The sequence below is a fragment of the Cyrtonyx montezumae genome, unplaced genomic scaffold (assembly GCF_038088225.1).
Source record: "Cyrtonyx montezumae isolate F1298 unplaced genomic scaffold, pur_monq_1.0 scaffold_7, whole genome shotgun sequence".
Classification (NCBI taxonomy): Eukaryota; Metazoa; Chordata; class Aves; order Galliformes; family Odontophoridae; genus Cyrtonyx; species Cyrtonyx montezumae.
Genome location: NW_027072078.1, coordinates 30952843 through 30970654, shown reverse-complemented (window position 1 = coordinate 30970654; position 17812 = coordinate 30952843). Strand labels below are relative to the sequence as shown.

The 17812-nt window shown below is 39.5% G+C and overlaps 1 protein-coding gene across 1 annotated transcript in view; it reads left to right on the top strand.

Moving 5' to 3' along the window:
- Positions 1 to 17812, top strand: part of LOC136057731 (von Willebrand factor D and EGF domain-containing protein-like) — a 161992-nt gene that overhangs the window by 22684 nt on the left and 121496 nt on the right. The window contains exon 2 of the mRNA XM_065750577.1: positions 11703 to 11887. Coding sequence (XP_065606649.1) covers positions 11703 to 11887 — 185 coding nt within the window. The remainder of the gene's footprint in view (positions 1 to 11702; positions 11888 to 17812) is intronic.

Below are 17812 nucleotides of genomic sequence, written 5' to 3'. Positions count from 1 at the left end.
CTGTAAAAATGGAAGGTTTAATTTTAGGTTGATGTAAGTCACTTTTCCTCACTAGATCAGTGAATTGCTACTTATCTGCTTCATACATTTTCCTAGTGCCTGTATCATCTGTTCAACACAGTATTATAGAGGTGTATTTCTGTCTTTCCCACATGCCATCTTTCCCTCTCTGCATTACTCTGGATGCTGCATGTACTCATAATATTGCAGTAGAATAAATGTAGAACACTAGCAGCTGTTAATCCTGTTATACTCCAAGACTTCACATGTGTGACCAGCTCTGCCTTGCATTATGCCTGTCTCCATCTGAAGTAACCTCAACATTCCTGATATGGCTAAACAATCCAAAGCATAACTGGGCCCCACAGTGCTTCTGGAAGGTAATTTTAGAATTAAGATATTCAATGGTCGAGGAGTATTTGCTGGATCCCTAGGGACAAACTTTTATCCCACTTTGTAGGGATTTAGCCATTTGGTTGCTATTAATATTGAGCATGCTGCTGAATCTATGTATTCTGTAAGGGAATAACCTAGATTTTAATACTTTCTTTTATGCTGAACATGTATTTCAGCAAATTGTAGAACGGACACAACAAAATTCATCCTTAGTCTAGAATTTTACCATACCATGACAGAGAAAGCATTAAAGGCTAAAAATAGCCAGTAAAATCATCACAGTAGGTTGGGACCCTGGCTTTTCTTTCACACCACAATTGAAAGTAACGTGGGGGTAAAAAAGAAAGTTGTAGATGCTGCCAAAAAGCTGCCAAAAAGCTTATTTGGGGTAGGAGGGTAAACAAAGGGAAAGGGAGCTGAAATCACTAACATAAAAATAGCATCATTTCAGTCCTGAGATCCCAGTGTGATTTACCTTGGCAGGCATAAGAGCTGGTTCTTCTGGTGTTTGTCAAAAGGAGATACACACCTGTTCACAACATGCTCTGAGTGAGAGACACTAAGCCTTATAGTGCATACTTGTGTTGATGAAGGGCTGGTGTTTGGACTGTTGAGACTGAAATGTGCCAAATATGATCAGCTGCAGAATCACTCAAGCCAATGCTAAAGAATAATAATTAAAACAACAACAACAAATTAACCAACCACTTTAAAAAAAAAAAAAAAAAGCAAGAATTCACTGAGAATCAAGAAGGTAAGGAAATTCCCTGAGAGGCATGATAGTGTCATTATTGACCACCCTGTGCCTCAGTCCATAGACAAGTTTGAATTTTATTCACAGCAGATGAGGATTTAAGTGTGAAGGTTGCTTAAATAACATGAGGGGTCAGTGTCTAGTGTGAATATTTACTCTTACTCTAGGGCAGAACAACGTGCCAGGCTCACTTGAAGAATGAGAGCTCCACTTGAAGAATTGCTCCACTTATCTGGAGCAATTCAGCGTTGATAGCCAATGAAGAGACATTTTCCATCATGCAAGGAAGGCAGGTGGGCAGGACAATGATTGAATTCCACTCATCGTGACCAAAGCCAGTGGGAGCAGATCAACCTTGCCCTTTAAGGATTTTACACCTACCTCCATACCTTCAAATCAGTTCTGTGAAAAAAGTCTCTGCCACAGCTTAGTGCCTCTTCCGGACATTTTCTCACCTAATTAAAAAAAAATGAAACAAACAAAAAGATAGACACTGTCTGTCTGATTTTAGCCAGTATAGTTAGGGCAAAAAAAGAAACAGCACTCTGCTTTGGAATGGGGAGAAATGAGCCCTGATTTCTACTCCACAGAGTAATCAGGAAGAAGCAGAGCATTTTGGTATTAAGGTAGATGTTCTTGCTGCAGTTGCTAAAAGAAAGGAAAGGAAAACAGTCTTGGAACCTGGGAAAGTCAGCATGTTCTTATTTATAGTTAAACCAATATAAGAGAGAGCACCTGCAGTGGAGAGGGATCTGCCAAGGGATACACAAGTGCTTGAACACCGCACAAGCACACAACAGACCTGGTTTCAAATCAGAGAAAAGTGGGCAGTTCCAAATCTGCCAGCAGAGCCCAAATTCAGCAGAAGATACCCACAGCTCATCTCCCTTTCTCTCACTCATTTGTTTGCCTTTGCTGCTCTTCCATTCTGTCTTCTGTGCTCTGAGTGCATCCAGTACTTCTCTGAGCATACCCAATGCCTGCAAACAATATTCATACAGCTCAATTTGACATCAAGGCCAAAAAGGTTAATGGGATTCTCATTTCCAACTGCAGAAAAACGAACAGTGTGGAGAATAAAAAATAGAAAGCCCTCTCGAGGTCACCTATGAATAAATGGGAACAGGTGTAAGGTCTGCCTAACAGCATGTGGCACCACCACTTCTCACATCCTGCTACACGCAAAACCCTTTTTGTTAACAGGTTCACGAGTGTGTTATTCAAACTGTGGGGTTAAGAATGTCATCACATATCTGCAATATCCCACCCACACAGTGGGACATGAAGGTCAGGTGCACATGTGGGACCACATCTGACATGCACTGATTTGGAGATGTTGGTCTGTAGTGTTATGAAGAAAGAGAGGAGGAGAAGGAGAAGGAGAAAGAAGGAGAAGGAGGAGAAGGAGAAGGAGAAGGAGAAGGAGAAGGAGAAGGAGAAGGAGAAGGAGAAGGAGAAGGAGAAGGAGAAGGAGAAGGAGAAGGAGAAGGAGAAAGAAGGAGATGGAGAAGGAGAAGAAGAAGGAGAAGGAGAAAGGAGGAGAAGGAGAAGGAGGAGAAGGAGGGGCTGAGATGCAAGGGCTTTTGTACTACATTCTATCTGTGTTAGTGCTGGGTTTTGGCCAGTTCTAGAGGGATCTACCTTCACAAACTCTTGGTTCTCCAGAAAACTCATAAAGCACAACACAGAAATGACCAAAGTCTGACATTTACCAAGTTTCGCATAATCAAATTTTACAAGTTTCAAAAGTGACTCAACAATTACTGTGAATTGCTAAAGAATAAAGTAGCAAATGATAAATTGATTGCCTGCTGTTTCTTTGTGTACTAATTTGTGTTATGGCTTTCCAATCTAAAATTGCTTGAGTAGATTTTTGCTGGTTTTTTTTATTATTATTACTATTTTTTTAGCTCAAATTACAAATGAAATGACTGTGGTAAACTGAATGTATCAAGTGTAATGAAAAATTGATCAGTTGTAATGTTGTAGGGCTTTTCTGAACAATGGTTTCTAGCCTTTTTAAGTTGAAAATTACAATTATTAGCCAATTACCAAGTAAGAGTGCAAAATGAAGTCTGCTTTTTGATCATCTTTTGATAGAAAAATGGAACAAAACGTGAAACAGTGCATGTTTGCCTACAAATATCTTGTTTTGCCTATGGTGGATGGTGATACACTGATCACATTTTTTGTTGAAATATTCCCTAGAGAAGCATTAGGCCACTTCCTTCAGTAACACTGCTTTTTGAACCACCTCTTTCAATAAAAGGTATAGCTCTATTTTATAAGCTAAAAGTCTACACAGACTGTTATCAAGTAAGAAGGAGGTGAAGAATTGAAATCTCAGTATAGAAATGGCTTCATGGAAATAAATCATGTTTCATCTTCACTGATACTGTATTATCAGGGTCTAAGAAAGTGGTTTCCATTGAGGACACTCTATCTATCAATCTGTTTTTCTTTTATTTATTTTCTGAAGAACTACAAAGTTCCAGCACTGCACCTCCTACATAAAGCACTGGTAATACGTGGACTGTGGTGGGGGAAATCCTCATCTCACTCTATATCACCCCATCCCATCTCATCCCATCCCATCCCATCCCTGCATGCAAAACCCCCACACAGCTCAGATAACCACCAGAGGATGGCTTGGTTTTCTCAGAGCAGAAGTCATTCTGAGGACACAAATCTCCCCTACATATTTTGTTTTTAAATACAAAGCATAAATTTTAAACCACATGAAGCCACACTGTGATCAGAGTTAGTTCACTGTAAATGAGAAAAAAATCAGTCAGTTTACCTTCTGCATGGCTGATCCTGATCAAAACACATCTGCCTATAATATGCACCATATGGGGCAACAATTGTCTTGTATTTATTCCTGCGCCTCCCTAATCCCCTGTGTCCCTTGCAAGTGTGCATATCTGTATCTGCAGCTCTAGCAAGATGCCCAGAGAAAGGCATCTTTCTTTACGCACATATAATTATGGAGATGTTTTTCTTATTATGGTAATTACATCCTAAAAGACTGCACAGGTAGCAGCTGTAAATGTAATGAAGGCTCAGCCGACACCAGCTGAACTGGATTTTCTTTCACATAAAAAAGCAGCTTATCACTGAAGTCCTTACAGATTCCTGAAACCCTGCTATATTTATGAATGCTTCTGCTACTGCTGGTAAATTAACAGAGATCTGTGGAGCAGCCAAAGCAGAGAGAACCCTAAACAAAAAATAAAACGTGTAACTCCTAGAACACTGAGCTGGGACAAAACTCCAGCAAATATATTTATGGAGAGGTTTTCATGAACTGGTGCTTAAGGCCCTACTCTTTCATGTCATGATCTAGTGCCACTAGGTCTCACTCGTGCACTAGATGCACGAGTAGCTTTCTTCTAAACCAGATGTGCAAGATTCCCCCAAAATATCACCACGACTGAAAGAAATTGCTGGCTGAATCCTGTGACAACTGTCCAAGTAATAAGGGGTGGGCAGCCTATAAGCAGACAGACAGAGAGATGGGGTCAACCTGGATTTTGGTCAGGATGAGTTGAGATCCTTCTAGGAGTGTGCATTAGCTGGGAAATGGACCACGTCCATGTACAAGCACAGGAAACATTGCTGCAGAACAGTAACAAATACAGCCTTACTGCAAAGGCAAGAGCAAACCCAACCAGTCTTCCTAAATATCAAAGTGCTGACAGAAAAACCCATTATAAATGTGTGAGAAGCACTTGGCTGCCAAAAACACTGTTGTGCTGGTGAATGGAATGAATAATAGTGATGAATAATAGCAAAGAAATAACAGGAAAAAGTGCCTCGTCACCCAGCATATATTAGTATCTAAATCACACCCAGAGCATATGCAGGAATCTGGTGTTTGGCAGCCCTGAGCTGCCTTCATCTGGAGTCCCCTTATCTTTCTGCCAGTCTTCACTGCATCCTGGATCCACTGACAGTAAGTTAGTGGTGACACATCCCCCAGTGCTATATCATCCGTATGCAGAATTAAACTGAAGACGTGGAGGAAATGTCGCCAAAATTCAGCATTTACCAAGGGAACAGTTGGGAAAAATGTGTGGCTCTCTAATTGTAATTAGCCTGCATTGCTGTATAGGTATGGAAACAGCTCCAACTCTCAAAGGGGTAAACCATGGAATTCAAATTTCCATCTGAATAGAGCTCAGTGGCTCTAAAATCGAAACATGTGAGTTTGTTTTTGCTACTGCTATTTTGGAAAGCTGCATTTGCAAGTGTATGTTCAACTGAGATTAGGGCGTAAGAAAGAACCTTTTCATATTGTTTCATTTTTTCATTCTGGGGGATAAGAGCAAAATAGACCAATCAATAACAATAATTATAATTTTCTTCCTATTGATTGCTCAGAAGCCCTTAAAGGCATCACCATTAGCTTAAAGATAACTTGAGGAGATTTATGAGGATTTTAATTCTCTTCTGACGCAGCAGCAGTGATTTCTATATTCAGAAGCTGAGAATTCCTGGTTCTGAATTCTGAAGCCAGGCCAGAATTAGTGGGGATGAGACTTGGTGAAGTTTAATAGAGTAATTGACACAATTTGTCTTTGTTACTTTTTCTAACTGGCATATTCAATAGATGAGAATACTCTTTGTAAAGCAAGGAAGCTACAGTTTCCCCATCCTGTCCAGCCACACAAAGCCTTTATCTGAGGGACTGAGAGATCCTAGTATGAATAAATAATTGTTTTCTCTGGAACTGAACATTGGCCTCAGTTTGCCAATAGTACATTGCTTTACTTCATACAAGACCAGAATGATAAGTGACTTTATTTCTAGGTAAATTAAACTCAAATACATCATACAGATAACAACTTTAGACTGTAAGATGACTTTTTTCAACTATACTTTCTCTCAGGGCTACCTGTTTTGCTCTGAAAGAAAAAAAGAATTTCCTAAGAATTAAGCGATATATTTACTAATCCTGCCTGGTGGGAGCAATCTGTAGTAAGAGTTTTAGTTACATATACTATAAGTAGACAATATCAAGGGTATTGCATAAAGCATCCGTAGGACTGAGGGAAGAAGGAAAGGGATGTCTTTCCACTTTGCTACTCCTGACATTGATTGGAGTACACTACAGGAGTAAGTATTGCAGACTGTGTTTTATCTCAGATTGGAGCAGATCTCTAGAGCTGAATAGTATAAAGACTGTCTTAAAAGAGAAGTGCTTATTCCATAACAGACATACATGCAAAACTGTTTGTAATTGTGTGCTGAGTTGCCTGGGTTACCAGAAGATGCCTTATTTTCAAAACAGTGTAATATCTAAGGGGAACTGTTGAGCAGCAGACTCCTCGAAAACCGTGTTCCTGTTTGGCCTGATTTTTCTTCTTAATTCCATCTGCTGTTCAGTACAAATAATACATATCAGAAATGTCTTCTTTTATGCGCCTGTTCAGTTTCTTTCTAGGTCAAATTTTCTATAATTACCTTCATTTTATACAGTGGTTCATTTATCTCTTTCAATTTCATTCTGTGAACAAATTATGACTTGTTCAAGAACTGGCCATTATGAGTATGTGGTGTTTATCCAATGTGCCTCATTATTATTTCAGTTCAGTAGGAGGTTCTTCTGCTTCTGAATTATCTGAAAATAGCTTTATTTAGTAGCTATGATGAATATTAAAAAAATATTATGTTTTACCTATCAGAGGTGCATGCATGGTTTGAACTTTTTATTTTAGTTGCCACATTCATACTCACAACAAATTTCTGCCTCTGAATCTTTTTAGGAATAAAATTTATCTCATCAGTGTGTAGGATAATTGTATTAAATAGTAGCAAACATTGTTGAAATAAGGCAGTGACTTCAGCCTGTAATACACTGCCAGATATTTCTTATCTACAAATAACTTATCTACTTACAGTGCATCTGTAGCTTGCTTCCACCAGAAGAAATTTTTAGATGTTATCAGAGCAGAGGCTTTTACATTTATTTTACACGCATCCATTAGCAGCTTGGAAAGAATTTCCCTTTCCCAGTGTCTACTTTTCCTGCCCAAACTCTCTTTCAACAAACAGCAAATCACCATACTGAAAAGTAGACAGCACTGACAGACTGAAAACTTCAGAAGCTTTCACCTGAGCTTTACTACATCAGTGAATTGTGGCCATTGGCCATAGAAGTGGCCAGTGATGAAAAGCTTTCCTTCCATCTCTGAGACAAGAGAAGAAAGCTAGCATAGTCCTGAGCAGGTAACTGTTTTGGAGTTATGGCCTAATATGTTATGCATTTTGGACTAATTTTTCCAAATGAAAATCCTTCCTACCTAATTTTCCTGTGAAGAAAACACCCTGGGAAACACGCTGTTCAACTACAGATTTTAGAGCAATTAACAAAAAGTAGAAAATTTCAAAATCTGCCGAGGAAGGATTTCACAAAATAACTGTACATCATAAGAATGTCAAAAATAAGAGGATTTTCATCCATAAGTTTAAGTAAATGTGCCACATATGTACAGCCCCAGGCTCTTCCACTGCCCAGGCATAAGCTCAGTGCTGGGAATCTCTTTCCCAGCCATGGGGCAATCACAGCACATTGCCAAAAGCTGCTGCTAGTTCCTATTACCTGGCTCAATCACTGGGCGTTCATTCACCCTCCATACAAAAATTATTTTATGGTCTGCCAGCTATTTTCTGGAGCTTTGAGATGCCCTTTAAATATATTGCGTGGCTGGCACTGCTTTACACAAAACAAATACGCACCTCAGGCTTGTGGACTATATTTCTTTCAGGGTTTTTGAGCTGTCATCACCTATTGATATTATTTGATTTGCTGCCGCTATCCAAAACAAATAAACAAAATCTCAGAGCTTCGTAAACCTTTCTTTGTGTAAGCCACTGATATTTACTAGGAGTGAGAGTGACAGGCAGAGCCATCACACCCACACTCACCTGCCCTCACAAACAAAAGCAAATGTTTAGCAAATTATTTCCTCTTGGGCTTTCAGCTTTCTGTCCCAATGTTCCTGATGGCTCTCCCAACTGTGAGCATCAGATGGAATGAGTGGGTGTCTGGCTGTCCCTACAGCAGCATCTGCACTCAGGCAGGTGGCAGAGTCACCATCCCTGGAGGTGTTCAAGAACTGTGGGAATGTGGCACTGAGGGACGTAGTCAGTGGGCACGGGTAGGTGGATGGACTTGGTGATCTTAGAGGTCTATTCCAATCTTAATGGTTCTACGATTCTATGACCTGCTCCACCAGCATCACTGCCCAAGAAGTGCAACACTGGGCAACCCACAATAGCACCCACCATGGATGTGCTTGGAACTAGATGAACTTCGAGGTCCCTTCCAACCCAAGCCATTCCACAGTTTCATGTGTGAAAACAGCAGAAATTTACTTTCTTCTCATTCTCCAGATGCTTCTGCCTTCTGCAGGCAGCTCTCCTCCCACTGGCCAGCCCACAACCATTGATCACTCCATTTACATAGAACAACATCCTGCACAGTGAAGTCATGTGAATCTCAACCTCTGTGCACTGATGGCAACTGTGGCTTCAATAGAGACAGATTTTCCCTGCAAACCTGTATCGTTCCACCACAGATACACAAACGCTGTTTTCACTTAGCAGCTGCAACAGATATTGGCTTTGTTTGCTCTTGAATGTGCCAGAGCTGCTCAGTATTTCTTTGCAGCAAGTAGCTGCTGCAGAACTGCTGAGGTTGAGTGAAGCAAGTACACGTGTGTGTGTCTGAGCAAGCAGCATCTCCAAGATGCTATGGAGGACTGGCACCAGAAGCAGGTCTCCTTGCAGGAGACTAAAGCAGATGACACGTATAGCTTTCTCATATGTAGATAAATAAACATCTCCTTTTAGAGGCAATCTGGCCTATACACACAGGAGAGTAACAGCAGCTCCATACAAGACATGGACACGGACTCTTATTATCCCCACAGCAGGAGGTACAACTGTGATACTGAGCATTTCATCACTGTACACAAAGTTGACATCTGCACCTGGTATGAACTAAAATGACCAGAAGGCTCCATCTGGTCACTGTGTGGATGCAGGAGGCATGGGCAGGCATCCCATGGGTGAGCCACCTGCAGGGCTCCACTGTTTCTCCCTGCATTTTCTTTAAATAATATTTTCATGATACAGTTTGGCTACAGTGATACCTTTAATTTATTTTCTATGGGAAAGACAGTATAACGCTCTTGTTTCGTGACCTGCATGTTAAATTTTCCTGTGATTGTCATATGGCTGCAATAAAAAGCATTTGCATGGAGAGCTCAATAATTAAGGGGTTGTCCTAAAGAGGGCTTGCTGCAAAACCTGAGTATGCATTGGTAAAGCTCTCTCCTGCTCACAGGGTTTCATAAACACAATCTTCAGGGGTGAGCACGCGGTTGTTGTCTCTACTAGTGCCAAGTTTAATGAGTGAACACCCCTTTCCTCCCCAGACCTCACCTTCCTTCCCTATTTCATAGAATCACAGAGGTTGGGTTTTCCTCCTCCAGATCCCTCCATGCTGTTTGCACGTCCCACCTACAGCACTAACACTTCCAATGCTAATTTGCAAAGTAGTGTTTTCCAAACTACTGCAAACAAAACTATGGGAAGGATGAAAATAATTAGCTATGTCTCAATGCCTAATATATTTGCATTGTTTAGACAGAGCACTTAATCATTAGTTGGGCCACAATCTGTTGTGTGAATTTGGATTATTACTAATGCAGTTGAGCAGAAGGTTATTAATTACATGTAAATGGAGTTTTTGATATTACTGTTATTGAGAAACTGAATGTTATTAATTACATTACAAGGGTCTCACAGGATCCCTGTGCCAATACTGTGTGTACAGCCATATTTAAACACCATTTACATTCAGATGCTTTTGTCTCTTGTTCAGAATGGAGGAACTTAGAGCAAGCAAACAGCACCACAAGCCAAAGCCTTGTTCCAATTAACACTCCTGAAGCTGTGAGTGACATTGAATGAGGCTGTGGGGGGGGGCTGCCTTTCTTAATGGTTTTTAAATATAGGGTAAACTTTTCTCTTTTATGAAATAGCTGGTCTACTGCGATGTCACATACTTATTTGGGCTGGAGCTCAGAAAAGTGGTCCCCACTGCTGAGTACAGACCCCCAAAGAGGATGCCTGAGAGAGGGGATCAGATCCCAGATCTAAGTGGTGCAGAATTTCCAAGTGTTTTCTTTGTAAAATGGCTCTTACTTATAGAAAATTTTGAGGCACTGTGTACGTTTTTATTTAAAAAGTCAATTGTATTAATTCAGTGGAATTTTGCAATGGAATTGCATCATAGTTTTGACAGTTAAATTCTGTGAAATTTGCAATGAAGGCTCTGCTGTGCTACATTTTGTCCCCATTTGTCTTGTATACCACTGCTTTGCCTTTGGCACAATAAAAATTATCTTTAAAAATAGTGCCAGGAATGGATTGACTTTGACCTTCTGAGTATCTTGTCAATAAAATAAAAATGACAAATCTGTTTCAGAGTGCTACTGGCATAACATTAAAGTAGAGTGATAATTCAAAAAGAGGCATTTGAAAAATGATATTATGGGGAGGGGTCTCACTCTCTGTCAATGGTGTCACATAAATATGCTCTATTTACAGTCCAAAGGAGTAATTTTGCTAACTGCCAAGCCTGCTCTCAAAACCAAGTCGTGCAGACCCTGTGATGTGCTCTCTACCAGCTACATCACTGTTAGCAATTAAAAATTACCTCAGCAAGAAATGAGCTGAGCCTTCTGCTGCTGATGTGCAGAGCAGCCCAACTGTGCCTTGTCCTCCTCTAGTGCCCCACTCTGCAGTGCTGACACAGCCACAGAGGGCTTTGTAGAAAAGGCACAAATAGTTATTAACCAAGAAAAGGCTTTGTTTTTCTACATGATCAGCTTCTGCTAACAAACAACTTCACAAAAAAAAAATGACTGGAAGGCTTCCTTTTATGAGGTGATAAGAAAATACTGAATATTTTGCACTGAATCATGAGACGCATGAAAATAAACAGAGTGGGAATGTAAACAAACATACACTGAGGGGCAGCAGTTTAGAGACAAATGTAGTGGTGCACACACAGGAGCTGTGATGTGTCTGGCTTTATGGGTACCTGCCTCGGGCGAGTCTGACCTGTGGCTCCAATAGTTGCAAGACTAACTCGAGCTTATTTCTAAAAAACACACAGTTGGCTTTTTTTCCTTTTTAGCATTTCTTGTTTTCATTATTTTTATAAACATATATTTAAAAGTATGTGACTCACGGAATCATAGAACGATTTGGGTTGGAAGGAACAATAGAGGGGGACAATAACATCCCTTGCTTTGCTGCCACCCCTCTTTTGATAGGTGCATTTGTTCTCCCATGTATGAGCTTTTTTTCCACCATCTAATTTTATATGCTGAAATTCTAAATTTCATCATTTCCCACTGTTTGCCATGAAAGCCAAACCAAATCCGAAGATGAGTAGATACACTCAAGTGATTTTAAGCACTTATTGCCAGAATCCAACTGTCTTCCTTAATCCCTGTCCTTTCTCACCTTTCAGCTCCCGAGTGCTCCCCAGCTGGACATCGCATCCTCCGCAGCCCGTACCGCAGCACCAGGTTTGACTCACTGGAGCTGCAGCAATCAGCTCCTCAGGACCTGGTGTGTGACCACTCACTGCCACCAGCATGGTACCGGTTCGAGATCAACAACACACCTGCAGAAATGCCAACGAGATGTATCGAAGTCAGTACAAATTATGCAATAACCCTGGTGAATGGGAATAAGTCCTTTTCCTTTCCAGCCACCTCTATACTCTCATAGCCACTAGAGTACAATAGGGGGCGAGTGGGAGGTAATGGGAAAAGCTCCTTGAATATCACTATTCTGAAAAAAAAAACCAGAATTTTTCTGGTTTTACATGCATTTAATATGTATGACAGTAATGTTTAACTTGCAATCACTCATTACTGCTCCAGTAACCTGAGACGCTAAGCAAAGTTGTTACCATGCCACGCAGACTAGTTGTAGGAGACTAGAATAATTTCAAACTATTCAACAAAACAATTCCTAAAACAATCAGCTAATTTCTGTAAATGACTCTAAAGATGATACATTCATTCTAGAGCACCAGGAAGTTTAATTTTAGGTGATATCAACCCTGCTGGAGAACCTTCATGAAATTAACAGATAGCACTTCACATCCATACAAAGCAGACCTGTGAACTCATCATAACAGGGGTATATCTTCATAATCTAACATGAAATGAAACGTTTATAGATAAATGTCGCTGTGTGCGATTTCAAACTCTCTGCATAGACAATCCATAAATCTAATTAATGTGAACAAATTGACATGATTATTATTGAAATATTCATTTCATGGCAGTTATCCTTGTAACAATATCCCAATGCACTACGTGGTTTATTTTTAAAAAAGTATTCTATAAGAGTGTACACATTCTTTGACATTATTTAATTTGTCATTGTATTTCAGCATTTTTTGAGTATGTAGCAATTCTCAACTGTCTGACATTTGTTTCTGACAATATATTCTTTGTTTCTTCTAATCTCTTCTACAGATTTTTTTATTCAGGTTTGTAGAGCTATATTCATTAGCTTAGTTCTTTATCTTGTAACATAATTCTTACCACTGGTTTCTTCATTATCCTCCAAATGACAGTAAATCTCTGTTTTGTTGTTGAAGGATTACATCTGTTAGATGTCACGATTGGAAGAATATGCTTCTTACAGATCTTCACCTTCTAAGTCTGCCTCTACGTTCCATCTCTTCCACTTAATTAAATCATTGTTTAATTTGGTTTTCCATTTAATTTGAGCAAAAACCTCTGGAACAAAATAATTTAAATTAATAACTGCACAGCTTCCACTCCCTAATAAGCAGTTATTATTGGGCATTCTAGTCTCTGGCTGGAGTGAGCTGATTTTAATTAAACGAATCAAAGACAAAATCCTCAACAGACAGAAGTGAAAAGACACCAAATAAAGCCTGACAGTACAGCTTGGAAGTTAAAAGTACATTACTCCAAAACCTCGTAAAATATGTGTCTGCTGTTATTCTGTTGGTACTATCTGCATCCAATTAGCTGGTTATCAATGGATAAGAATGACTTCTTAATTCAAAGCCACGGTAGCTAAGGATCCCTGTCACCCAATTGAGCTCAAGGGGGATTTAAATGATAACAGAGATTTAGAGGTCCTGCCCTGACTAAGAGACAATTGCAGGAGGAGAAATGTCTCATGATGGGTGGGCTCATGGGAGGTTACTACCACAAAATCTGAATCTTGCCACAAAGAAGCTCTACAATAAGAAAATAAGAAATCTCAATATTGTTGAGTAACCACAGAAAGCCTTGTGTTCTACAGAGAGCAGAGCCAAGTCACAAATGGAAGCTGAGAGTGTCAATCTGCAACCACATCACAAGTAAGAGGCACAGCAACTTTTGCAAGGAAAAGCACTCTTAAAAGAAGCAGCTCCTCACCCAGTAATTAAACAAGCAAGTGAGAAACAAAGGGAAAAGGCAGAAAAAAAAAAGTTTTTTTTGTCAAATAGAATGAAAACATGAATTGTGTTCCAGAATTCTCTATCCCGAGTGAACACAACCTTCAGATAAGAGATCACTCTATGGATTACAGAGGAGCAGCAGACATTGCTACCATAATGCAAATCCAAATGCCATGCCAAGCTAACAGCAGGCAGGCCTTGCAAGTCAGGCCCATAGCTCACAGCAAACCCAGAAATACAGATGTACCCTCCTTCCACTTATTTACTCAGGGGTAAAAAAGCATAGACTTCACTGCAACCTTAAGGAAAAATGTCAATTAAGAATTTGATTATGCAAATAGTAATTGGTTCAGAAGCCAGCAGTAATACTCCTGATACTGAATGCATGAGTTGGATTCATTACTTCTCAAAGCAATGCTAATATTTTCAACTCCGGGTAATCAATTGCAAATAGAAAGTGATAAGTTAAAAAGAAAGGGATTAAATCCAGGCTCACCACCAGGACAACTGTCAGTAGCACACACTTGTTCTCTGAAATGGAGATTTTTACTTCGCATGGTCCTCCAGCAAGGATATCTAAGGTGGAACTGCAGATGTCCCACTCTATGATACCATTTTGGAAATGTCCAATAACAATACCTACCCACGACACCAATATTACTTCCAATATCCTCCTTCAGAAATTTATCACTGTAGATGAGCAAACCTATCATCTCCAAATTTGTACATGCAAATTTATGTACAATAGTATATATGTGGCAAAAGGACAAGTAGCGTTTTCAGGGCTGGTGCTTGATTAACAGCTGCATTTATAACCACATAAATTTACCCTTATACACATAGATTCTAGGCTATGACATAGGCTTATGCACTAATCTTTGGTGTATCAAACAAGGACACTTTAAGTATGCCAAACCTAACCTGCCTATGATGCCTCTTATTGTAGCCCCTGGAGAAGATTTATTTTCTCCATGTTCAGTGTAATTTCCTCCTCTACTTAACCTGTTGTAGAACATTTTATAATCATGATCAAAATAAAATATTTCAACTGTATGCTATTAATTTTTTTAATTTTCTTTCAGTTTTTATTTTGCTCTAAATCCAATCCTACTTCAATTTGCATTTTTTTATGAACTTAAAAGCGAGTAACACTATCAAGGTATTATTTCATGTTTTCATCTGCAATTCTCTTTCTTGTAAGTATACATGAATAGTTCGACATCATAATGGTAGGTATGATGAGGTTTTGTTTTTCTAGTTTGTTTTTCTGACATGCAAAAAGCATTCTGCAGATAAATTGCAATTACAGTCTCTATTGTTCAGAAGCACATACTTAAAAGAAACACAAGACACACACTGGCTTAATTGCTACTACAGATATTCCTGACATAAACCAATTTCTGTGGCATTCAGCCCCAGATTTCAATATAAAAAAATCTTATTTACTTTAAATTACTACAAAGAAATTGAAAAAAAAAAAAACACAAACAACTGAGGCAAAGTAAAGTTTTGAGTGGATAACAGATGCAAAATCACAATGCTTTAGCAGTCAACCAACAATATACCAAAAAGCCTTCTATCCTGCTAACTAAAACAATGCACTTCTCACATATGGTGCTACTTATTTTTAACAGCATAATTTCAGTGCAATGCCCAAGTGACAAGAACAATCAAGCTTGATTTCTTCATGCAATTATAAAGAACCTCAGAGAGTTCCATCAATCAAACTAGTTGATTGTCCAAACTCCAACTAAATGGAAGGAGGCATCACTGGATTACACAGTAATGGTTTGTCCCATAATTACTGGCAACAGGAAACAAATTTAATTTTTTCATTTAGGTTTTTTAAACCAAATTATTTAAAAGATTAGCTGGTGCCTAATTGTGAAGCAAAAATACCTAATGAATGCTTACCTGCCACAAAAAAGGTGTTGTGAACATTAATTAGGGCATGTTTATTAAACTCTTTGAAGATCAAAACCAGCACTTAACTACTACTGGATAAAGTACAAAAACATACTGGCCACTCAAAAAGCCTTGCAATGGCATAAAAATTGCTTTTTTGTGTGCTAGAAAAGCTCTCCTCTGTGTAACAGGTGCCATGGAGAATGACACATACAGATGCAACGAATGACCCAGATTTAGGGTTAACAACAATGCAGTTTATATCACTAACTTACCATTAAGTTGGCACAGTGCAAGTCCAAGTAAACACATCAATGAAGTAATCAAATGTAGTTTATTCACTATATGGAATTTTAATCAAACATCCATTGTGATTCACCATCCTGAAAAACATATACAAGATAGAAATTATAGACCTACAAATGGACTCAGAAATAAAAGGACAAACTTTGGGCATAGTTGCTGTACTGTAGCTTAGTTTTCCTCCTGCTGCACAGCTCCGTTTCAATGGAGAAATGTTGATATTTTCCTTGACACAGCACTAGTGTTGCCGTGTTGTAAAGGATGTAGATTGCCTGGATAACTCCAGCAAACCCACTGTCCGATTCCCACCACTGACTTCTCAGCAGACAAACTCCCACCTGCAAGAAACTTTTGGAATCTGTTCTGGTGTGAAGGCAGCTGTACAACTCTCATTCTTCATTTCAGAAGTGCTACTGAATTATGGTGCAAGATTCCCACAGCTTTTTTCTATTCTTAGAGCAGCAATGACTGTAGTTATTGCAAGCAAATGCTACGTCTTAAATGCCAATCTTTTGCTACCTCTGTATTCAATTTTCTGTTTACTCTCCCAAATGACTGCTTCAGCATTTACTGCTAATTATGCCACAGCTGGAACCTGAACATCTTGGCTCTTTGAAATTTCTCCTCTTAGACATTTTTCCCATTTTTCCTTTGTTTTATTCTGTTCTTATCTCAGCTGCTCATTGAATACATGAATATACAATTGCCCTTGGCTTCCCATCTCTGTCTCCTAGTTCACAAAGGGCTCACAAAGCAAATCATTTTGGCCAGCATGGGGCAACTTGCCCAACTAAGGTGGACAGTGTGTATCTCAAAGCAGAAAGTGAACTTGTTGGCCTCATAAATCTGCCAGGAAAACATAAATTCTGGATTCATACCAAAACTGTTTGTTGGCCACTGCATCATACAATTTGTTCCAGTAACTGCTTTCTCACAGCCTGCATTTCCTGGTTACAAAGTCAGTCCAAAGGGTTCACCATCTCTTGTGTAACTTGTGCATGTTACATAATAAACAATTTCACTCCAACGGTTTCAGCACAGGATTTGCCAGAACAAAGCCAGGGTGCCATGGATCACAGCGGGGGTTTATCAGAGAGCTTGCACACAATGCTGAAGGCTGGCTCCAGCAGGGCTAATCCATACTTTCTCAAGCATTGAAACGGCTCACAGACTTATGGCAAGGATAAAATATGAAGAGGGAGAAAATCACTGCCTTCTGATTTCAGTGTTGTTGTAGTTTTTTTTTTTTTGTTTTTTTTTTCCTGCATGTTAAGAGAGGATACAGACCCATTTTTAGGTACAGATCACATTTTGCAGCCAGAATGCACTCGCATCTGTCTATTTATCTACAAGGCCTGCAGCACTGTAGATTTATGAGAGACTCGTTAATGAATTTGTCTTTTCAGTACTGCTGCAGGGAAGCTCTATCAGCATTCCAACAATCCCTTATACCACTGTCCTAGAGATAAGGAACAAAGGCACATCAGCAGCAAGGGGTTTGCCCAAGGTCGGGTAGCTGGCAGGGAAACTGAGGCCCCATGCCTACCTACTTGTAGAAGTCACTTACTCGGGTCAAGGTAGAAATGAACAGGTGGAAGAGCATGTTTTCTGGTCTTTCTACTTTAACCGCTCCCACAGTTATCAACAAAAAAGAAAAAAAAAATCATAAAGTGAAGCAGCAAAGCTGGCTGGGCCAAAGGGACAAAACGTTAGTGTTTTTTGGGGGTATTATTTTTTTGGTTGGGTTTTTGTTTTTTTTCAATGTGATGTGTAACCAAACGTCCACAGCAGGAGGGGGCATGTTGCTGAAGCTGAACAATTAGATATAGCGTTGTTCCCTACCGCAGGCTGAGGAAATGCAAAGCAGCTGCAGCAGACATTCTCTGTGGAATGCGACTAATATATAGGAATTGATTTCTGCTAGCATTTGGTATTAA